We start from the raw sequence: 25569 nt of genomic DNA on the forward strand, positions 1-25569 counted from the left end.
TCAATGTGGAGGCTATATACAGGGGGTACCAGTACGGAGTCAATGTGGAGGCTATATACAGGGGGTACCAGTACAGAGTTAATGTGGAGGCTAAATACAGGGGATAACGGTACAGAGACAATGTGGAGGCTATATACAGGGGGTACAGGTACAGAGTCAATGTGGAGGCTAAATACAGAGGGTACCAGTACAGAGTCAACGTGGAGGCTATATACAGGGGGTACCGGTACAGAGTCAATGTAGAGGCTATATACAGGTGGTACCAGTACAGAGTCAATCTGGAGGCTATATACAGGGGGTACCAGTACAGAGTTAATGTGGAGGCTATATACATGGGGTACCAGTACAGAGTTAATGTGGAGGCTATATACAGGGGGTACCAGTACAGAGTTAATGTGGAGGCTATATACATGGGGTACCAGTACAGAGTTAATGTGGAGGCTATATACAGGGGGTACCGGTACAGAGTCAATGTGACGGCTATATACATGGGGTACCAGTACAGAGTCAATGTGGAGGCTATATACAGGGGGTACCGGTACAGAGTCAATGTGGAGGCTATATACAGGGGGTACCGGTACAGAGTCAATGTGGAGGCTATATACAGGGGGTACCGGTACAGAGTCAATGTGGAGGCTATATACAGGAGGTACCTGTACAGAGTCAATGTGGAGGCTACATACTGGGGGTACCAGTACAGAGTCAATGTGGAGGCTATATACAGGAGGTACCAGTACAGAGTCAATGTGGAGGCTATATACAGGGGGTACCGGTACAGAGTCAATGTGGAGGCTATATACAGGGGGTACCGGTACAGAGTCAATGTGGAGGCTATATACAGGGGGTACCGGTACAGAGTCAATGTGGAGGCTATATACAGGGGGTACCAGTACAGAGTCAATGTGGAGGCTATATACAGGGGGTAGCGGTACAGAGTCAATGTGGAGGCTATATACAGGCGGTGACAGGACAGTGTCAATTTGGAGGCTATATATATGGGGGACCAGTACAGAGTCAATATGGGGGGTATATACAGGGGGTACCGGTACAGAGTCAATGTGGAGGCTATATACAGGGGGTACCGGTACAGAGTCAATGTGGAGGCTATATACATGGGGGACCAGTACAGAGTCAATGTGGAGGCTATATACATGGTGGACCAGTACAGAGTCAATGTGGGGGCTATATACAGGGGGTACCAGTACAGAGTCAATGTGGAGGCTGTATATAGGGGATAATGGTACAGAGTCAATGTGGAGGCTATATACAGGGGGTACCAGTACGGAGTCAATGTGGAGGCTATATACAGGGGGTACCAGTACAGAGTCAATGTGGAGGCTATATACAGGGGATAACGGTACAGAGACAATGTGGAGGCTATATACAGGGGGTACAGGTACAGAGTCAATGTGGAGGCTAAATACAGAGGGTACCAGTACAGAGTCAATGTGGAGGCTATATACAGGGGGTACCAGTACAGAGTCAATCTGGAGGCTATATACAGGGGGTACCAGTACAGAGTTAATGTGGAGGCTATATACATGGGGTACCAGTACAGAGTTAATGTGGAGGCTATATACAGGGGGTACCAGTACAGAGTTAATGTGGAGGCTATATACATGGGGTCTATATACATGGGGTACCAGTACAGAGTTAATGTGGAGGCTATATACAGGGGGTACCGGTACAGAGTCAATGTGACGGCTATATACATGGGGTACCAGTACAGAGTCAATGTGGAGGCTATATACATGGGGTACCAGTACAGAGTCAATGTGGAGGCTATATACAGGGGGTACCGGTACAGAGTCAATGTGACGGCTATATACATGGGGTACCAGTACAGAGTTAATGTGGAGGCTATATACAGGGGGTACCGGTACAGAGTCAATGTGACGGCTATATACATGGGGTACCAGTACAGAGTTAATGTGGAGGCTATATACATGGGGTACCAGTACAGAGTCAATGTGGAGGCTATATACATGGGGTACCAGTACAGAGTTAATGTGGAGGCTATATACATGGGGTACCAGTACAGAGTCAATGTGGAGGCTATATACAGGGGGTACCAGTACAGAGTTAATGTGGAGGCTATATACAGGGGGTACCAGTACAGAGTCAATGTGGAGGCTATATACAGGCGGTACCCGTACAGTGTCAATGTGGAGGCTATGTACAGGGGGTACCGGTGCAGTGTCAATGTGGAGGCTATATACAGGGGGTACCGGTACAGATTCAATGTGGAGGCTAAATACAGAGGGTACCTGTACAGAGTCAATGTGGAGGCTATATACAGGGGGTACCAGTACAGTCAATGTGGAGGCTGTATACAGGCGGTGACAGGACAGTGTCAATGTGGAGGCTATATACAGGGGGTACCGGTGCAGTGTCAATGTGGAGGCTATATACAGGGGGTACCGGTACAGAGTCATTGTGGAGGCTATATACAGGAGGTACTGGTACAGAGTCAATGTGGAGGCTATATACAGGAGGTACCGGTACAGAGTCAGTGTGGAGGCTATATACAGGGGGTACCGGTACAGAGTCAATGTGGAGGCTATATACAGGGGGTACCAGTACAGAGTCAATGTGGAGGCTATATACAGGGGGTACCAGTACAGAGTTAATGTGGAGGCTATATACATGGGGTACCAGTACAGAGTTAATGTGGAGGCTATATACATGGGATACCAGTACAGAGTTAATGTGGAGGCTATATACATGGGGTACCAGTACAGAGTTAATGTGGAGGCTATATACATGGGGTACCAGTACAGAGTCAATGTGGAGGCTATATACAGGGGGTACCAGTACAGAGTTAATGTGGAGGCTATATACATGGGGTACCAGTACAGAGTCAATGTGGAGGCTATATACAGGGGGTAATGTTTCCAATGTTTACCAAGAATGGTCCACCACCCAAACAGTGGTGGTCAGTGCCGTTTAAGATGAGGCAGGACGATTAGTTTTTTCATGAGCATGGCCTTAATTCTATTACAGCATATTGGATGACTGTCATTCATATTTCACTCACCCTGTTCAATGTAACAGCAATAGGTTTAGGCTACTACATGATACTAACATTTCCCCTATACCCATCATGAGGTAGCAACCTAGCCTAAACCTTTGCAGTGACACATGGACAGACAGTGACACATTCAATATCGCCTTGCACACTCTCGCCTGCATCTAGCTGAAATAGAGATATTACTGGACAAATTCAGGTATGTTTATCCATGTTTAAAAAACATTTGTCAACAGAATCGGCGGAATGAATACACCCCTGATCAGGAATAAACACAGTTCACTTTCATAACAGCCACGTTGTATTCCTTCTCTCCTCCTCTCACCTTTTCCCTTTGCTTCTGGACTTCAATGCACAACACATCAGCTGTATGTGACCAGGCAAAAAAAACTTTCCAAGTCAAACCATAACTGCTACACACAGCCTACATCCTTGTCACCATATTAGCTAAAGTAATGTCATAGTCGACATAGCTAATAGAACTAACGCGTTAGTAAACCTGCTACAATCATGCAGTAACATTACAGTGTACAGTCAGTAAGCAGTTTAGCACTTACATTGGCGGGTCCCAGTGGCAATAAATTAGTAAAACCAAAAGCTTACCTTGACTTGGAAGAGTTCCAGTGTTGTGTTGGAAAGTCATAGCCAGCTAGCTAACATAGCATCCCTTTGTTTGAGCCAAGTGTTTGAGTAGGCTAAACCAGATAGCTGCATTTGCTAGCTAAGTAAGTGAAACTGAAAGTGTAAAATAAGTGACGAAATATCTCTCTCTCTCGCTTCTCCTTCATTTTGGAATAAAATAATTTGTTCAAAACTGTTCAACTATTGTCTTTCTCTCTCTTTGAGTCAACTACTCACCACATGTTATGCACTGCAGTGCTAGCTAGCTGTAGCTTATGCTTTCAGTCCTAGATTCATTCTCTGATCCTTTCATTGGGTGGACAACATGTCAGTTCATGCTGCAAGAGCTCTGATAGGTTGGAGGACGTCCTCCGGAAGTTGTCATAATAAGTCTATGGAAGCCTTGAGAACCATGAGCCTCCTAGGTTTTGTATTGAAGTCAATGTAACCAAAGGAAGATGCAAAGTAGTATGTTTTAATCAATTATTATTTGGTGACAAAAGTATCCTAAATATAATTACATCTAAACTGAAACTGACATACTCCATATTTAGTTCAAATAAATTGTTATTTGCCACATGCGCTGATTACAACAGGTGTAGTAGACCTTACCGTGAAATGCTGAATACAACCTTACTGTGAATTGCTTACTTACAAGCCCTTAACCAACAATGCAGATTTAAGAAAAATAAGAGTTAAGAAAATATTGAGTAAATAAACGAAATAAAAAAAAGTAACACAATAAAGAATACAGGAGGTACCTTTACAGAGTCAATGTGGAGGCTATATACATGGGGTACCTGTACAGCTATATACATGGGGTACCTGTACAGAGTCAATGTGGAGGCTATATACAGGGGGTACCAGTACAGAGTTAATGTGGAGGCTATATACAGGGGGTACCAGTACAGAGTTAATGTGGAGGCTATATACATGGGGTACCAGTACAGAGTCAATGTGGAGGCTATATTCATGGGGTACCAGTACAGAGTCAATGTGGAGGCTATATACATGGGGTACCAGTACAGAGTCAATGTGGAGGCTATATACAGGGGGTACCAGTACAGAGTTAATGTGGAGGCTATATACATGGGGTACCAGTACAGAGTCAATGTGGAGGCTATATACAGGGGGTACCAGTACAGAGTTAATGTGGAGGCTATATACATGGGGTACCAGTACAGAGTCAATGTGGAAGCTATATACAGGGGGTACCAGTACAGAGTCAATGTGGAGGCTATATACAGGAGGCACCAGTACAGAGTCAATGTGGAGGCTATGTACAGGAGGTACCTGTACAGAGTCAATGTGGAGGCTACATACTGGGGGTACCAGTACAGAGTCAATGTGGAGGCTATATACAGGAGGTACCAGTACAGAGTCAATGTGGAGGCTATATACAGGGGGTACCGGTACAGAGTCAATGTGGAGGCTATATACAGGGGGTACCGGTACAGAGTCAATGTGGAGGCTATATACAGGGGGTACCGGTACAGAGTCAATGTGGAGGCTATATACAGGGGGTACCAGTACAGAGTCAATGTGGAGGCTATATACAGGGGGTAGCGGTACAGAGTCAATGTGGAGGCTATATACAGGCGGTGACAGGACAGTGTCAATTTGGAGGCTATATATATGGGGGACCAGTACAGAGTCAATATGGGGGGTATATACAGGGGGTACCGGTACAGAGTCAATGTGGAGGCTATATACAGGGGGTACCGGTACAGTCAATGTGGAGGCTGTATACAGGCGGTGACAGGACAGTGTCAATGTGGAGGCTATATACAGGGGGTACCGGTGCAGTGTCAATGTGGAGGCTATATACAGGGGGTACCGGTACAGAGTCATTGTGGAGGCTATATACAGGAGGTACTGGTACAGAGTCAATGTGGAGGCTATATACAGGAGGTACCGGTACAGAGTCAGTGTGGAGGCTATATACAGGGGGTACCGGTACAGAGTCAATGTGGAGGCTATATACAGGGGGTACCAGTACAGAGTCAATGTGGAGGCTATATACAGGGGGTACCAGTACAGAGTTAATGTGGAGGCTATATACATGGGGTACCAGTACAGAGTTAATGTGGAGGCTATATACATGGGATACCAGTACAGAGTTAATGTGGAGGCTATATACATGGGGTACCAGTACAGAGTTAATGTGGAGGCTATATACATGGGGTACCAGTACAGAGTCAATGTGGAGGCTATATACAGGGGGTACCAGTACAGAGTTAATGTGGAGGCTATATACATGGGGTACCAGTACAGAGTCAATGTGGAGGCTATATACAGGGGGTAATGTTTCCAATGTTTACCAAGAATGGTCCACCACCCAAACAGTGGTGGTCAGTGCCGTTTAAGATGAGGCAGGACGATTAGTTTTTTCATGAGCATGGCCTTAATTCTATTACAGCATATTGGATGACTGTCATTCATATTTCACTCACCCTGTTCAATGTAACAGCAATAGGTTTAGGCTACTACATGATACTAACATTTCCCCTATACCCATCATGAGGTAGCAACCTAGCCTAAACCTTTGCAGTGACACATGGACAGACAGTGACACATTCAATATCGCCTTGCACACTCTCGCCTGCATCTAGCTGAAATAGAGATATTACTGGACAAATTCAGGTATGTTTATCCATGTTTAAAAAACATTTGTCAACAGAATCGGCGGAATGAATACACCCCTGATCAGGAATAAACACAGTTCACTTTCATAACAGCCACGTTGTATTCCTTCTCTCCTCCTCTCACCTTTTCCCTTTGCTTCTGGACTTCAATGCACAACACATCAGCTGTATGTGACCAGGCAAAAAAAACTTTCCAAGTCAAACCATAACTGCTACACACAGCCTACATCCTTGTCACCATATTAGCTAAAGTAATGTCATAGTCGACATAGCTAATAGAACTAACGCGTTAGTAAACCTGCTACAATCATGTAGTAACATTACAGTGTACAGTCAGTAAGCAGTTTAGCACTTACATTGGCGGGTCCCAGTGGCAATAAATTAGTAAAACCAAAAGCTTACCTTGACTTGGAAGAGTTCCAGTGTTGTGTTGGAAAGTCATAGCCAGCTAGCTAACATAGCATCCCTTTGTTTGAGCCAAGTGTTTGAGTAGGCTAAACCAGATAGCTGCATTTGCTAGCTAAGTAAGTGAAACTGAAAGTGTAAAATAAGTGACGAAATATCTCTCTCTCTCGCTTCTCCTTCATTTTGGAATAAAATAATTTGTTCAAAACTGTTCAACTATTGTCTTTCTCTCTCTTTGAGTCAACTACTCACCACATGTTATGCACTGCAGTGCTAGCTAGCTGTAGCTTATGCTTTCAGTCCTAGATTCATTCTCTGATCCTTTCATTGGGTGGACAACATGTCAGTTCATGCTGCAAGAGCTCTGATAGGTTGGAGGACGTCCTCCGGAAGTTGTCATAATAAGTCTATGGAAGCCTTGAGAACCATGAGCCTCCTAGGTTTTGTATTGAAGTCAATGTAACCAAAGGAAGATGCAAAGTAGTATGTTTTAATCAATTATTATTTGGTGACAAAAGTATCCTAAATATAATTACATCTAAACTGAAACTGACATACTCCATATTTAGTTCAAATAAATTGTTATTTGCCACATGCGCTGATTACAACAGGTGTAGTAGACCTTACCGTGAAATGCTGAATACAACCTTACTGTGAATTGCTTACTTACAAGCCCTTAACCAACAATGCAGATTTAAGAAAAATAAGAGTTAAGAAAATATTGAGTAAATAAACGAAAGAAAAAAAAGTAACACAATAAAGAATACAGGAGGTACCTTTACAGAGTCAATGTGGAGGCTATATACATGGGGTACCTGTACAGCTATATACATGGGGTACCTGTACAGAGTCAATGTGGAGGCTATATACAGGGGGTACCAGTACAGAGTTAATGTGGAGGCTATATACAGGGGGTACCAGTACAGAGTTAATGTGGAGGCTATATACATGGGGTACCAGTACAGAGTCAATGTGGAGGCTATATTCATGGGGTACCAGTACAGAGTCAATGTGGAGGCTATATACATGGGGTACCAGTACAGAGTCAATGTGGAGGCTATATACAGGGGGTACCAGTACAGAGTTAATGTGGAGGCTATATACATGGGGTACCAGTACAGAGTCAATGTGGAGGCTATATACAGGGGGTACCAGTACAGAGTTAATGTGGAGGCTATATACATGGGGTACCAGTACAGAGTCAATGTGGAGGCTATATACAGGGGGTACCAGTACAGAGTCAATGTGGAGGCTATATACAGGAGGCACCAGTACAGAGTCAATGTGGAGGCTATGTACAGGAGGTACCTGTACAGAGTCAATGTGGAGGCTACATACTGGGGGTACCAGTACAGAGTCAATGTGCAGGCTATATACAGGAGGTACCAGTACAGAGTCAATGTGGAGGCTATATACAGGGGGTACCGGTACAGAGTCAATGTGGAGGCTATATACAGGGGGTACCGGTACAGAGTCAATGTGGAGGCTATATACAGGGGGTACCGGTACAGAGTCAATGTGGAGGCTATATACAGGGGGTACCAGTACAGAGTCAATGTGGAGGCTATATACAGGGGGTAGCGGTACAGAGTCAATGTGGAGGCTATATACAGGCGGTGACAGGACAGTGTCAATTTGGAGGCTATATATATGGGGGACCAGTACAGAGTCAATATGGGGGGTATATACAGGGGGTACCGGTACAGAGTCAATGTGGAGGCTATATACAGGGGGTACCGGTACAGAGTCAATGTGGAGGCTATATACATGGGGGACCAGTACAGAGTCAATGTGGAGGCTATATACATGGTGGACCAGTACAGAGTCAATGTGGGGGCTATATACAGGGGGTACCAGTACAGAGTCAATGTGGAGGCTGTATATAGGGGATAACGGTACAGAGTCAATGTGGAGGCTATATACAGGGGGTACCAGTACGGAGTCAATGTGGAGGCTATATACAGGGGGTACCAGTACAGAGTTAATGTGGAGGCTAAATACAGGGGATAACGGTACAGAGACAATGTGGAGGCTATATACAGGGGGTACAGGTACAGAGTCAATGTGGAGGCTAAATACAGAGGGTACCAGTACAGAGTCAACGTGGAGGCTATATACAGGGGGTACCGGTACAGAGTCAATGTAGAGGCTATATACAGGGGGTACCAGTACAGAGTCAATCTGGAGGCTATATACAGGGGGTACCAGTACAGAGTTAATGTGGAGGCTATATACATGGGGTACCAGTACAGAGTTAATGTGGAGGCTATATACAGGGGGTACCAGTACAGAGTTAATGTGGAGGCTATATACATGGGGTACCAGTACAGAGTTAATGTGGAGGCTATATACAGGGGGTACCGGTACAGAGTCAATGTGACGGCTATATACATGGGGTACCAGTACAGAGTCAATGTGGAGGCTATATACAGGGGGTACCGGTACAGAGTCAATGTGGAGGCTATATACAGGGGGTACCGGTACAGAGTCAATGTGGAGGCTATATACAGGGGGTACCGGTACAGAGTCAATGTGGAGGCTATATACAGGAGGTACCTGTACAGAGTCAATGTGGAGGCTACATACTGGGGGTACCAGTACAGAGTCAATGTGGAGGCTATATACAGGAGGTACCAGTACAGAGTCAATGTGGAGGCTATATACAGGGGGTACCGGTACAGAGTCAATGTGGAGGCTATATACAGGGGGTACCGGTACAGAGTCAATGTGGAGGCTATATACAGGGGGTACCGGTACAGAGTCAATGTGGAGGCTATATACAGGGGGTACCAGTACAGAGTCAATGTGGAGGCTATATACAGGGGGTAGCGGTACAGAGTCAATGTGGAGGCTATATACAGGCGGTGACAGGACAGTGTCAATTTGGAGGCTATATATATGGGGGACCAGTACAGAGTCAATATGGGGGGTATATACAGGGGGTACCGGTACAGAGTCAATGTGGAGGCTATATACAGGGGGTACCGGTACAGAGTCAATGTGGAGGCTATATACATGGGGGACCAGTACAGAGTCAATGTGGAGGCTATATACATGGTGGACCAGTACAGAGTCAATGTGGGGGCTATATACAGGGGGTACCAGTACAGAGTCAATGTGGAGGCTGTATATAGGGGATAACGGTACAGAGTCAATGTGGAGGCTATATACAGGGGGTACCAGTACGGAGTCAATGTGGAGGCTATATACAGGGGGTACCAGTACAGAGTCAATGTGGAGGCTATATACAGGGGATAACGGTACAGAGACAATGTGGAGGCTATATACAGGGGGTACAGGTACAGAGTCAATGTGGAGGCTAAATACAGAGGGTACCAGTACAGAGTCAATGTGGAGGCTATATACAGGGGGTACCAGTACAGAGTCAATCTGGAGGCTATATACAGGGGGTACCAGTACAGAGTTAATGTGGAGGCTATATACATGGGGTACCAGTACAGAGTTAATGTGGAGGCTATATACAGGGGGTACCAGTACAGAGTTAATGTGGAGGCTATATACATGGGGTCTATATACATGGGGTACCAGTACAGAGTTAATGTGGAGGCTATATACAGGGGGTACCGGTACAGAGTCAATGTGACGGCTATATACATGGGGTACCAGTACAGAGTCAATGTGGAGGCTATATACATGGGGTACCAGTACAGAGTCAATGTGGAGGCTATATACAGGGGGTACCGGTACAGAGTCAATGTGACGGCTATATACATGGGGTACCAGTACAGAGTTAATGTGGAGGCTATATACAGGGGGTACCGGTACAGAGTCAATGTGACGGCTATATACATGGGGTACCAGTACAGAGTTAATGTGGAGGCTATATACATGGGGTACCAGTACAGAGTCAATGTGGAGGCTATATACATGGGGTACCAGTACAGAGTTAATGTGGAGGCTATATACATGGGGTACCAGTACAGAGTCAATGTGGAGGCTATATACAGGGGGTACCAGTACAGAGTTAATGTGGAGGCTATATACAGGGGGTACCAGTACAGAGTCAATGTGGAGGCTATATACAGGCGGTACCCGTACAGTGTCAATGTGGAGGCTATGTACAGGGGGTACCGGTGCAGTGTCAATGTGGAGGCTATATACAGGGGGTACCGGTACAGATTCAATGTGGAGGCTAAATACAGAGGGTACCTGTACAGAGTCAATGTGGAGGCTATATACAGGGGGTACCAGTACAGTCAATGTGGAGGCTGTATACAGGCGGTGACAGGACAGTGTCAATGTGGAGGCTATATACAGGGGGTACCGGTGCAGTGTCAATGTGGAGGCTATATACAGGGGGTACCGGTACAGAGTCATTGTGGAGGCTATATACAGGAGGTACTGGTACAGAGTCAATGTGGAGGCTATATACAGGAGGTACCGGTACAGAGTCAGTGTGGAGGCTATATACAGGGGGTACCGGTACAGAGTCAATGTGGAGGCTATATACAGGGGGTACCAGTACAGAGTCAATGTGGAGGCTATATACAGGGGGTACCAGTACAGAGTTAATGTGGAGGCTATATACATGGGGTACCAGTACAGAGTTAATGTGGAGGCTATATACATGGGATACCAGTACAGAGTTAATGTGGAGGCTATATACATGGGGTACCAGTACAGAGTTAATGTGGAGGCTATATACATGGGGTACCAGTACAGAGTCAATGTGGAGGCTATATACAGGGGGTACCAGTACAGAGTTAATGTGGAGGCTATATACATGGGGTACCAGTACAGAGTCAATGTGGAGGCTATATACAGGGGGTACCAGTACAGAGTTAATGTGGAGGCTATATACATGGGGTACCAGTACAGAGTCAATGTGGAGGCTATATACAGGGGGTACCAGTACAGAGTCAATGTGGAGGCTATATACAGGAGGCACCAGTACAGAGTCAATGTGGAGGCTATATACAGGAGGTACCTGTACAGAGTCAATGTGGAGGCTACATACTGGGGGTACCAGTACAGAGTCAATGTGGAGGCTATATACAGGAGGTACCAGTACAGAGTCAATGTGGAGGCTATATACAGGGGGTACCGGTACAGAGTCAATGTGGAGGCTATATACAGGGGGTACCGGTACAGAGTCAATGTGGAGGCTATATACAGGGGGTACCGGTACAGAGTCAATGTGGAGGCTATATACAGGGGGTACCAGTACAGAGTCAATGTGGAGGCTATATACAGGGGGTAGCGGTACAGAGTCAATGTGGAGGCTATATACAGGCGGTGACAGGACAGTGTCAATTTGGAGGCTATATATATGGGGGACCAGTACAGAGTCAATATGGGGGGTATATACAGGGGGTACCGGTACAGAGTCAATGTGGAGGCTATATACAGGGGGTACCGGTACAGAGTCAATGTGGAGGCTATATACATGGGGGACCAGTACAGAGTCAATGTGGAGGCTATATACATGGGGGACCAGTACAGAGTCAATGTGGAGGCTATATACAGGAGGTACCAGTACAGAGTCAATGTGGAGGCTATATACAGGGGGTACCAGTACAGAGTCAATGTGGAGGCTGTATATAGGGGATAACGGTACAGAGTCAATGTGGAGGCTATATACATGGTGGACCAGTACAGAGTCAATGTGGGGGCTATATACAGGGGGTACCAGTACAGAGTCAATGTGGAGGCTGTATATAGGGGATAACGGTACAGAGTCAATGTGGAGGCTATATACAGGGGGTACCAGTACGGAGTCAATGTGGAGGCTATATACAGGGGGTACCAGTACAGAGTCAATGTGTAGGCTATATACAGGGGATAACGGTACAGAGACAATGTGGAGGCTATATACAGGGGGTACAGGTACAGAGTCAATGTGGAGGCTAAATACAGAGGGTACCAGTACAGAGTCAACGTGGAGGCTATATACAGGGGGTACCGGTACAGAGTCAATGTGGAGGCTATATACAGGCGGTACCGGTACAGAGTCAATGTAGAGGCTATATACAGGGGGTACCGGTACAGAGTCAATGTGGAGGCTATATACAGGCGGTACCCGTACAGTGTCAATGTGGAGGCTATATACAGGGGGTACCGGTGCAGTGTCAATGTGGAGGCTATATACAGGGGGTACCGGTACAGAGTCAATGTGGAGGCTAAATACAGAGGGTACCTGTACAGAGTCAATGTGGAGGCTATATACAGGCGGTGACAGGACAGTGTCAATGTGGAGGCTATATACAGGCGGTGACAGGACAGTGTCAATGTGGAGGCTATATACAGGGGGTACCGGTGCAGTGTCAATGTGGAGGCTATATACAGGGGGTACCGGTACAGAGTCAATGTGGAGGCTATATACAGGAGGTACTGGTACAGAGTCAATGTGGAGGCTATATACAGGAGGTACCGGTACAGAGTCAGTGTGGAGGCTATATACAGGGGGTACCGGTACAGAGTCAATGTGGAGGCTATATACAGGGGGTACCAGTACAGAGTCAATGTGGAGGCTATATACAGGGGGTACCAGTACAGAGTCAATGTGGAGGCTATATACAGGGGGTACCAGTACAGAGTCAATGTGGAGGCTATATACAGGAGGTAGCAGTACTGAGTCAATGTGGAGGCTGTATACAGGGGGTACCAGTACAGAGTCAATGTGGAGGCTATATACAGGGGGTAACGTTACAGAGTCAATGTACTGAGGTACAGCTTAGGAGCAGGTGTTGAAATAAAAAACATACAGCTTTATACAGTTTGATTTAATGAGGCTTAATGACCAAAAGCACAATTATATTTTTGTAGAAAAACATGAGACAAGTGTACGAGCAGTATGCCTGTTCTCTCATGAACTTTAAGTAGCCTGTATTTGATGTGATATATTCCTTTCGAGACAGGATTGTGTCACGGCACAGATCTGGGGAAGTGGACCAAAACATTTCTGCAGCATTGAAGGTCCCAAAGAACACAGTGGCCGCCATCATTCTTAAATGGAAAGTTTGGAAGTTTGGAACCACCAAGACTCTTCCTATTGCTGGCCGCCCGGCCAAACTGAACAATTGGGGGAGAAGGGCCTTGGCCAGGGAGGTTACCAAGAACCCGATGGTCCCTCTGACAGGGCTCAAGAGTTCCTCTGTGGAGATTGGAGAACCTTCCAGAAGGACAACCATCTCTGCACCACTCCACCAATTTGGCCTTTTTGGTAGAGTGGCCAGACGGAAGCCACTTCTCAGTAGCAGGGACTGGGAGACTAGTCAGGATCGAGGGAAAGATGAACGGAGCAAAGTACAGAGAGATAATTGATGAAAACCTGCTCAAGGGCACTCAGGACCTCAGACTGGGGCAAAGGTTCACCTTCCAACAGGAAAACAACCCTAAGCACACAGTAGAACAACATAGAAGTGGCTTTGGGAAAAGTCTCTGAATGTCCTTGAATGGCCCAGCCAGAACCCGGATTTGAACCCGATCGAACAACTCTGAAGAAATCCTGAAAATAGCTGCGCAGCGACGCTCTCCATCCAACCTGACAGATCTTGAGAGGATATGCAGAGAAGAATGGGAGAAACTCCACAAATACAGGTGTGCCAAGATTGTAGTGTCATACCCAAGGCGGCTTGAGGCTGTAATCGCTGCCAAAGGTGCTTCAACAAAGCACTGAGTAAAGGTTCTGAATACTTATTTAAATGTGATATTTCAGTTTTAATTTTAAAATGCATTTGCAAACATTTCTAAAATCCTGTTTTTGCTTCGTCATTATAGGGTGGTGTTGTGCAGATTCATGAGGAAAACCTCCCAATTTAATCAATTTTAGAATATTCCAGTAAATTCAGGAAGTAAATTGAAAATTCCAATTCTCTTCTATGGTTTTCAATGAGGAAAATGTGTTATTTGGTTTACTTTCTGAATTGACTGGAATTGAAATGGAATTGACTCCAACCCTGGTTTTACTACAAAGCTGTCAACGTCATCATTTAGTCAATCGATGTTATAATGCATAACGCTCACAGATGTGCTTGTTCTCAATCAGAGTACATTTTCTAATTGAAAAAAACAGAATTAAACAAATAAAATGTATTATGCACCTGAGTATCTTCAACATGGACAATCTGGTTGATTCTCTGCTCAACAACACTGACTGTGAATCAATCTGGTTGATTCTCTGCTCAACAACACTGACTGTGAATCAATCTGGTTGATTCTCTGCTCAACAACACTGACTGTGAATCAATCTGGTTGATTCTCTGCTCAACAACACTGACTGTGAATCAATCTGGTTGATTCTCTGCTCGACAACACTGACGGTGAATCAATCTGGTTGATTCTCTGCTCGACAACACTGACTGTGAATCAATCTGGTTGATTCTCTGCTCGACAACACTGACTGTGAATCAATCTGGTTGATTCTCTGCTCGACAACACTGACTGTGAATCAATCTGGTTGATTCTCTGCTCGACAACACTGACTGTGAATCAATCTGGTTGATTCTCTGCTCGACAACACTGACTGTGAATCAATCTGGTTGATTCTCTGCTCGACAACACTGACTGTGAATCAATCTGGTTGATTCTCTGCTCGACAACACTGACTGTGAATCAATCTGGTTGATTCTCTGCTCGACAACACTGACTGTGAATCAATCTGGTTGATTCTCTGCTCGACAACACTGACTGTGAATCAATCTGGTTGATTCTCTGCTCGACAACACTGACTGTGAATCAATCTGGTTGATTCTCTGCTCGACAACACTGACTGTGAATCAATCTGGTTGATTCTCTGCTCAACAACACTGACTGTGAATCAATCTGGTTGATTCTCTGCTCAACAACACTGACTGTGAATCAATCTGGTTGATTCTCTGCTCAACAACACTGACTGTGAATCAATCTGGTTGATTCTCTGCTCAACAACACTGACTGTGAATCAATCTGGTTGATTCTCTGCTCAACAACACTGACTGTGAATCAATCTGGTTGATTCTCTGCTCAACATCACTGACTGTGAATCAATCTGGTTGATTCTCTGCTCAACAACACTGACTGTGAATCAATCTGGTTGATTCTCTGCTCAACAACACTGACTGTGAATCAATCTGGTTGATTCTCTGCTCAACAACACTGACTGTGAATCAATCTGGTTGATTCTCTGCTCAACAACACTGACTGTGAATCAATCTGGTTGATTCTCTGCTCAACAACACTGACTGTGAATCAATCTGGTTGATTCTCTGCTCAACAACACTGACTGTGAATCAATCTGGTTGATTCTCTGCTCAACAACACTGACTGTGAATCAATCTGGTTGATTCTCTGCTCAACAACACTGACGGCGTCAAACTTTGCTGTGTGTCAAGGCTGTCACTTCTGTCATCAGCTACTAACACAAAGTGTAGAGTGTAGACTTTGTATAGTCACTGTACAGCCTTAACTGTGGAGTGACCTCATTAAATGGGATATCAGCCAACTCACTGACAACCACAGAACACAACTATGTATAGTTTACACAAATATTAGCATCTTAGCTCTTATTGCAGGACTTTGACTGTGGTACATCACCTCCATAACCAACCTATTGTGTGTATTGAACATTCATATTGGACTGTAGCAGCTAGCTATCTGGCTACCGATCAACCTATTGTGTGTATTGAACATTCATATTGGACTGTAGCAGCTAGCTATCTGGCTACCGATCAACCTATTGTGTGTATTGAACATTCATATTGGACAGCCTTACCTATATAGTAGCACCACCACCCATCAGCCCATTCTCTTCTTGATGTCAAAGCTGCAGTGTATTGTTGGTATAGGAGTATTAAATTAATGAATAATCCTATTTATTTAAAGCCCCGCTAAGATGTCACCATACTATTCCTTTAAAGCCCCTCTGTCAGATATAAATCATCAGAGTGGGAAACCAGCAAATGTATCACTATCAGAGGGGTGTATTATGACATCATATAGAACTACTCAGACATTCCAAATATCACTTGATTATCAGAGGGGTGTATTATGACATCAGATAGAACTACTCAGATATTCCAAATCAGGCTTCATCCATATCATGAAGGTGGATATTGATCCAACCATTTCAAAAGTAATGACTGGGCTGATGGAAACAGGATATGCCTTTACACTTTTATAAATGCCGACAGACGATTTGTTATTTCGTTTGACAATTTGTTTGTATATTTGTGTCAGTAAAAATGTCTAAGCGAGAAATGGCTGTGGAAACTCCGAAATGGCTGTGGAAACTCCTTAATGCTGAAATATTTATATAATAACAATCACATCTTAGTTAACCTGGAGTCACATGATGATATGTTGTGTGGTCCTCCCACTACGACTTGGGAACCCATGTAGTTTATTAGGCTACAGATGAAATAAGTTATGAACTTCACAGGGTGGTGAAAGAGCATGTGATGAGCTTGATGCTCCATTCCAATACATGTTGATGGTCTTATATTGGTGACATGATGATTGATGGTTGGTTGCCATTTGACAAATAAAATAATAATCTCATCATTCGGGTAACAACGTTTATTCAACCAGTGGGAGGCTTGTAAATGCCTCCAGGAAAGTAAAACAAAGAACTCTTCATTGAGACAATGATAAATAGCAATCTGTGGGAGAGTTGTGGTGGATATTATAAAATAAGGATCTGCTGGTGTCCAAGTCAAACCAAGATTCTTTATTTCTGAGCTCAGAGAGAATAACAGAGTTACACACCGCAGTGTAGACAGTCTGAATTCCTGAAGCATTGGTTGATGAGCACATATCTTTATAGTTTCCTGTTCCTGGGAGGGACTTTATTCATACAAGGACGCATGTGCAGCTGGTTTGCAACACATAATGATGGTCCCAAGAACAGGAGATTATAATAGGACAGTTTCACAAGGTTAGTCACATAATCAGTTATGTGGACACACATACAATTAACATTTTCCGTTACAGTCTGAATATTTGAATTTCATTAAATCATCAGTGGGCCAAAAATGCAAATGTAAACAATGGAACAAATGCATCACATCCAAATATCACTGTATTATCTGTAGTGCTGGAGGAATGACACACCCAGATAAACACACACAAAGAGTTTTAAAAAGGACCATTTAAACACATGGAATCTGATCTACTTTATATTCAAACTGACATACTCCATATTAAATTCATGTTTTCTAATAAAAACAAACAAATATATGTTTGACTATACCTTGTACCATTTAATTTCATACGGTAAAAACAAGTAAACACATTATCAGTCAACAATATAAGACAATGGGAGCACTGTGTATGTTCTCTGATGAATTTTAAGTCAATGAGATGTGAAATATCAATATACAAGTAATTCTTCTCTTCTGTGTGGATTCTCTCATGACGTTCAAGTGACTGTGATGAGTAATATGTTTTCCCAGTCTGAGCAATTTCTAAGCCTTCTCCTCTGTGTGTAGTCTCATGTGTTCTTTCAGGCTTCCTAAATGGGCAAAAACGTTGCACCCTGGGAGGAGTGGTAAGGCTTCTCCCCTCTGTGTATTTTCTCATGTTGGTTCAGGTTGCTTTTCTGGTTAAAACTCTTTCCACACATGGAGCAGTGGTAAGGCTTCTCCCCTGTGTGTATTCTCTCATGCTGTTTCTTCTCCCCTGTGTGTATTCTCTCATGAGCTTTAAGGTTTCCTAAACCCTTAAAACTCTTTCCACACTGGGAGCAGTGGTAAGGCTTCTCCCCTGTGTGTATTCTCTCATGAGCTTTAAGGTTTCCTAACAGCTTAAAACTCTTTCCACACTGGGAGCAGTGGTAAGGATTCTCCCCTGTGTGTATTCTCTCGTGTTGGGTCAGGCTTCCTTTCTGGCTGAAACACTGTGCACACTGGGAGCATTGGTATGGCTTCTCCCCTGTGTGTATTCTCTCATGTCGTTTCAGCCCCCCTGAACAGCTGAAACACTTTCCACACTGGGAGCAGTGGTAAGGCTTCTCCCCTGTGTGTATTCTCTCATGTTGTTTCAGATGACAAGGCCGTTTGAAACTCTTTCCACACTGGGAGCAGTGGTAAGGCTTCTCCCCTGTGTGTATTCTCTCATGTCGTTTCAGCTCCCCTGAACGGCTGAAACACTTTCCACACTGGGAGCAGTGGTAAGGCTTCTCCCCTGTGTGTATTATCTCATGCCGTTTCAGATGCTCTGGCTGTTTGAAACACTTTCCACACTGGGAGCAGTGGTAAGGCTTCTCCCCTGTGTGTATTCTCTCATGTTGTTTCAGCTCCCCTGACTGGCTAAAACACTTTCCACACTGGGAGCAGTGGTAAGGCTTCTCCCCTGTGTGTATTATCTCATGCCGTTTCAGATGCTCTGGCTGTTTGAAACACTTTCCACACTGGGAGCAGTGGTAAGGCTTCTCCCCTGTGTGTATTCTCTCATGTCGTTTCAGCTCCCCTGAACTGCTGAAACACTTTCCACACTGGAAGCAGTGGTAAGGCTTCTCCCCTGTGTGTATTCTCTCATGTCGTTTGAGCTCCCCTGAACTGCTGAAACACTTTCCACACTGGAAGCAGTGGTAAGGCTTCTCCCCTGTGTGTATTCTCTCATGTTGTTTCAGCTCCCCTGACCGCTTGAAACACTGTCCACACTGGGAGCAGTGGTAAGGCTTCTCCCCTGTGTGTATTCTGTCATGTTGTTTCAGATGACAAGGCCGTTTGAAACTCTTTCCACACTGGGAGCAGTGGTAAGGCTTCTCCCCTGTGTGTATTTTCTCGTGAGCTTTAAGGGTTCCTAAAAGCTTAAAACTCTTTCCACACTGGGAGCAGTGGTAAGGCTTCTCCCTTGTGTGTATTTTGTCGTGTTGTTTCAGGTTCCATAACCGGTTACAACCCTTTCTAAAGTGGGAGCACTGGTGTCGTCTTGCTGGTTCGGACGTCCCTGGCTCTGGTTCCTCTGAGTCTGGTCTTTCTCCTGCCAAAGACACTGTGTTATTTTTAAATTAGAGACCCGAATGAAACCTCCACATGATAAAACAACCTTGCTACGAGGGTAAATCCTAAATCAGATCTCTCAATAACCTGAGGCCAGTTTTAACAATTATAGTGTGATTTTAAAACAAATGTAGAGCTTCCTGGCAATTACTGCTATGTTTACATTACTTATTTTATTCATCCTGTTTTACAAGTCAGAACACAAACTAGACAGTTCTAGGACACTGAAGACACAGACGTCGCTAGATTCCAATCAAGCAGGTGGTTCTAAATATTTTGTGTGGAAGTCCAAAACTTGTTTTTACGTCGAAAATACAAAGCACAAGATACAAAGCACTTGAACTTTGTGAAGCGTTTATTTGGGCTGCAATTTCTAAGGCTGGTAACTCTAATGAACTTATGCATCAGAAGTAACTCTGGGCTTTCCATTCCTGTGATGGTCCTTAAAGTAATGATGGACTGTTGTTTCTCTTTGCTTATTTGAGCTGTTCTTGACATAATATGGACTTCGTCTTTTACCCAATAGGGCTATCTTCTGTATACCACCCCTACCTTGTCACAACACAACTGATTGGCTCAAACACATTAAAACCTGTTATGGCTAGGGGTTCCGCTAGCGGAACGTTTCGACAACATCCGGTGAAATTGCAGAGCACAAAATATTTTTTTATTCACAAGTGCAATACACCAAATTAAAGCTTAACTTCTTGTTAATCTAGCCACCATGTCAGATTTCAAAAAGGCTTTACGGCAAAAGCAAACCATGCGATTATCTGAGGACAGCACCCCATCAAACAAACACATGACAATCATATTTCAACCCGCCAGGTGCGATACAAAACTCAGAAATAACTATATAATTTGTGCCTTAAGTTTGAAGAGCTTCTTCTGTTGGCACTCCAATATGTCCCATAAACATCACAAATGGTCCTTTTGTTCAATTAATTCCGTCGTTATATCTCCAAAATGTCCATTTATTTGGCGCGTTTGATTAAAAAAAACACCGGTTCCAACTCACCCAGCATGACTACAAATATCTAATAAGTTAAGTTACCTGTAAACGCTGTCCAAACATTTCAAACAACTTTCCTAATCCAACTTTAGGTATTTTAAAATGTAAATAATCGAGAAAATTTAAGACGGGATAAACTGTGTTCAATACAGGATAAAAACAACGTGAAGCGCGTGACCTGGAGCGCGGATCAAAACATTAGAGAGCACTAGGCTGGACCCTCGTTCTGAATAGCCGAACTTCTTAATTTCTCTAAAGAAAAACATCAACCAATTTCTAAAGACTGTTGACATCTAGTGGAAGCAATAGGAACTGCAACCAAGTGCCACAGAAAAGTGCCACACAAAGCCATTTGAAAACAGAGTCCCCTCAACAACAAAAAAATCCTCCTGGATGGTTTGTCTTCGGGGTTTCACCTGCCAAATAAGTTCTGTTATACTCACAGACAGTATTTTAACAGTTTTAGAAACTTTAGAGTGTTTTCTATCCAAATCTACCAATTATATGCATATCCTAGCTTCTGGGACTGAGTAGCAGGCAGTGTACTTTGGGCACGCTTTTCATCCGGACGTGAAAATACTGCCCCCTATCCCAAACAGGTTAAGGAAAGAAATTCCACAACTTAACTTCTAAAAAGGCACACATGTTAATTGAAATACATTTCAGGTGACTACCTCATGATGCTACAGTCCTCCTTTAAGACTCCATGCTACAGTCCTCCTTTAAGACTCCATAATGTTTCATCATTAGATGCTACAGTCCTCCTTTAGAATGTGTCTGGAAGCGCTACTCTATCTATTCTACTCTCATCCTTTCGGTTTTAATCATATTTATGATAATAATGTTATAATAGGTAATAACTAACTTTAATAACTAGGGTTAATACCTGCCTGGCGCCCCAACAAAATATTTATCTTTACCCCCCTCTAACAATACCGCTACAGAATTAGCATAGTAGAACATGTAACTTAAGGTCATCTGAAATATTTAGGACTAACTAATTCTTTGCCACCCATTCTGAAACTAACTGCAGCTCTATGTTAAGTGTTGCAGTCATTTCAGTTGCTGTGGTAGCTGACGTGTACAGTGTTGAGTCATCCGCATACATAGACACACTGGCTTAACTCAAATGTCATTGGCATGTTGTTGGTAAAGATTGGAAAAAAGAAGGTGCCAAACAGCTGCCCTGGGGAATTCCTGATTCTACCTTGATTTTGTTGTACAGGCTTCCATTAAAGAACACTGTGTTCTGTTAGACAGGTAGCTCTGGGGCGGCAGGTAGCCTAGTGGTTAGAGCGGTAGGCCAGTAACCGAAACATTGCTGGATCGAATCCCCAAGCTGACAAGGTAAAACTCTGTCGTTCTGTCCCTGAACAAGGCAGTCCTAGGCCGTCATTGAAAAAAATGATTTGTTCTTAACTGACTTGCCTAGTTAAATAAAGTTTACATTTATTTAAATGTATTTATCCACGATATAGCAGGGGGTGTAAAGCCATACGTTTTTTTCAGCAGCAGACTATGATCGATACTGTCAAAAGCCGCACTGAAGTCTAACAAAACAGCCCCAACAATATTTTTATCATCAATTTCTCTCAGCCAATCAGTCATTTGTAAGTGCTGTGCTTGTTGAACGAACTTCCTTATAAGCTGAAAGTCTCAATTTGTTTACTGTAAAATAGCATTGTATCTGGCCAAACACCATTTATTTTTTTTAAATGTAAGGGTTGGTAACAGGTTGATTGGTCGGCTATTTAAGCCAGTAAAGGGAGCTTTACTATTCTTGGGTAGTGGAATGACTTTAGCTTCCCTCCAAGCCTGAGGGAACACACTTTCTAGTAGGCTTAAATTGAAGATAACGCGAATAGAAGTGCCAATATCGGCCGCTATTATCCTCAATCATTTTCCATCCACGTTGTCAGACACCAGTGACACGTCATTGTTGATTTTTTTGCTCAAAATGTAATTGAAGATGCACCAAAGATTTTTACTATCATTCTTCATGTCATTTATCTTTGTTTCATAGTGTAGTTTCTTCTTTTTATTCAGTTTAGTCACATGATTTCTCAATTTGCAATAGGTTTGCCAATCAGTTATACAGCCAGACCTATTTGCCATCTCTTTTGCCTCCCTTTTCATCATACCATTTTAAATTCCTCATCAATCCATGTGGATTTAACAGTTTTTACAGCCATCTGTGGATTAGATGAAGGAGGGGTTGAGGTCAGGACAGATTCTCATCAGGGAGATAAAGGTTTGGTATCCTGTTACCCTCTTTACTCTCTTCCTGTGGAACTATAAGATGTAAGGATTGGAGAGAAGGAGGAGTGTCTTACGTGAGATATAACGTGGGGCAAAAAAGTATTTAGTCAGCCACCAATGAACCTTGTGAAGACTTACAGAAAACGTTTAACCTCTGTCATTGCCAACAAAGGGTATATAACAAAGTATTGAGATAAACTTTTGTTATTGACCAAATACTTATTTTCCACCATAATTTGCAAATAAATTCATTAAAAATCCTACAATGTGATTTTCTGGATATTTTTTTCTCATTTTGTCTGTCATAGTTGAAGTGTACCTATGATGAAAATTACCGACCTCTCTCATCTTTTTAAGTGGGAGAACTTGCACAATTGGTGGCTGACTAAATACATTTTTGCCCCACTGTATATCTGGATGGAACAAATGTTGGGTTGTCTGAATTACAGATGTACAGAACCTTTGGGAATAATTAAACTTGGTTAAAGCTTCTCTAGTGTCCGTGAGTTATTTACTGTGAAAAAAAATAACCCAACAACATCAACAACATAGGAATCACTACAAACATTTGTATGACCTCTTATATAGCACATTAGGCCCAGCCTTTTGGAACTTTGGTTTTCCTAGATATGGCTACTAAATTGTGATCACTACATCCAAAGAATCTGGATACTGTTTTCAAACAAATTTCTGCAGCATTAGTAAAGATATGATCAAAATATGCTGATGATTTAATTTCTGTACTGTTTGTAACTTCCCTGGTAGGTTGATTGATAACCTGAACAAGGTTGACGGCACTGGTTACAGTTTGAAGCTTTCTCTTGAGTGGCAGCCTGATCACAGCTTTCCTCCAGTATTAGTTAATTAATTAACAGTGTCTTGAATTTAGTTTGCCTGTTCTACAGTCTTGTAAAGATAGGGGAGTTGAGTGGGACAGGCAATGTAACATCCATAATGTTTTAAGGAAAAGTTTTTGTAAAACATGCAGCTTACATCGGATCATTGAAACTTTCTCTCCAAAGCTAACTTTCATCAAGGTTTTATATGGTCTATTTATATGGTCTCTCTTTTCATTGGCAGAATCCTTTTTCAGTGTTATGATATTCATAACATCCATATCCACCAGTCTATTTTCCTGTCAACTAACAGACCTCTGCTGGTTGTCCTGGTAACAGATACCAGTGGGCAGATCTATTTTATTTGTTCAAACTAAACTACAACACTTACTTTGATGAGTCAAATCTGATCCTTTCTTCTCTTCTCCTCCTCTCACAGTTCCACTCAGCCCCGTTGTTTTCCTGCAGTCCACCAGCTGCACAGACAACCTCTTCATACCCAGCACTAAGGCGCTACCGGGAGAGGCATGACACGGGGACTCCGGGAGGGAGGAAGGGCTAGCGTTGTCCTGGTAACCATAAAGAGGGGACACAGACACATATCATTATGGATGCTGATGTAACTGTTGTCATAAAGTGCTTTACAGAACCCAGCCCAGACCCAGATAGAGCAAGCTGTATGTTAGACCAGACCAAGCTGTACCATCTGGTGTTCTGTTCTGGAGAGACTCTTCTCTGACTCGTCAGCATCAGGATGTTGTTGAGGCTCCCCAGAGGATCCACCATAGTCATGTCTCTCTCCTGCTTGAATGACAACATCAAACAGACAGTCAACTTATAACCGTCTATTACAATCATAGGGTCTTACAAGAGACCAAAAAAAATGGCCACTTTCATTATGATTTTTAAATATATTGTTTGTGATGCAAATGTGAAAGGGTGACTTTCATGTATACTTGAGTCATTTTCTATTAAGGTATCTTTACTTATATTCAAGTATGACAATTGGGTACTTTTTCCACCACTGTGATTCATTGGGTCTTACAATAGGCATGAATGTGTCTAAAAAGGGCCTATAAAATATTATTTGTGATGCAAATGTTAAAGGGTCGTTCTACTAAATGGGTGCCTTTTGTGTCCCTTTGATATTTTAAGTAGAAATTATGCAACAATATTGAATTTGAAAAGACTGTTATATTAGATGAGGGGAACTTTAATGTAGACCACATGGAGATTTCAATACATCTAATTTAAAAGTCCCCAAAATAAATGTACCAATGGCAGATTGAACCTTTAAGAATGTAAACAGTAGGAAACGGGTGGGTATAATTTGTGGAACGTTCCAACACGAATCTTCATAAATAACAAGGATGCTCACAAACAACGCATACAAAGTAGATCAATTCACCAAGCTAACTAGCTGCCAAATAGGCATCAACTCATCTCAATGGTTGTCCATAGGCTACCAGAGTGAGGACAGACATTTTTCGGAATAAACGTGGTGAGTGAAAAACGTAATTACATAGCTCACTCCCTACCCGGTATGTCATTCTACTGTTATACGACTGTATGCGTTGTTTGTTGGCAACCTTGATATTTACGAAGTTTTTGGAACGGATTCCTGTTGGAACGTTCCTCAAATCATACCCACCCTTATGAAATAGCCCACACCCTACCCGGTATCCTATTCTGCCACTATACAACTGTGTATGCGTTGTTTGTTGGCATCCTTGCTCGAAACATATTCAAGTATAGAACTTCAGTAGAATGCCCCTTAAAACCACACATTAGTTCAACAACTGCATAGTTTGTGCCCATGTTT

At 43.3% G+C, this 25569-nt stretch overlaps 1 protein-coding gene across 1 annotated transcript in view; it reads right to left on the minus strand.

The window, feature by feature from the left end:
• The window catches only part of LOC120042500 (zinc finger protein 345-like), a gene marked incomplete at its 5' end in the record, with an annotated part of 30097 nt that extends 10590 nt beyond the window's left edge, over nucleotides 1-19507 (minus strand). The window contains one exon of the mRNA XM_038987332.1: nucleotides 18152-19507. Coding sequence (XP_038843260.1) covers nucleotides 18152-19507 — 1356 coding nt within the window. The remainder of the gene's footprint in view (nucleotides 1-18151) is intronic.
• Between the last annotated feature and the right edge of the window lie 6062 nt (nucleotides 19508-25569).

Source organism: Salvelinus namaycush, unplaced genomic scaffold (assembly GCF_016432855.1).
Source record: "Salvelinus namaycush isolate Seneca unplaced genomic scaffold, SaNama_1.0 Scaffold7, whole genome shotgun sequence".
NCBI lineage: Eukaryota > Metazoa > Chordata > Actinopteri > Salmoniformes > Salmonidae > Salvelinus > Salvelinus namaycush.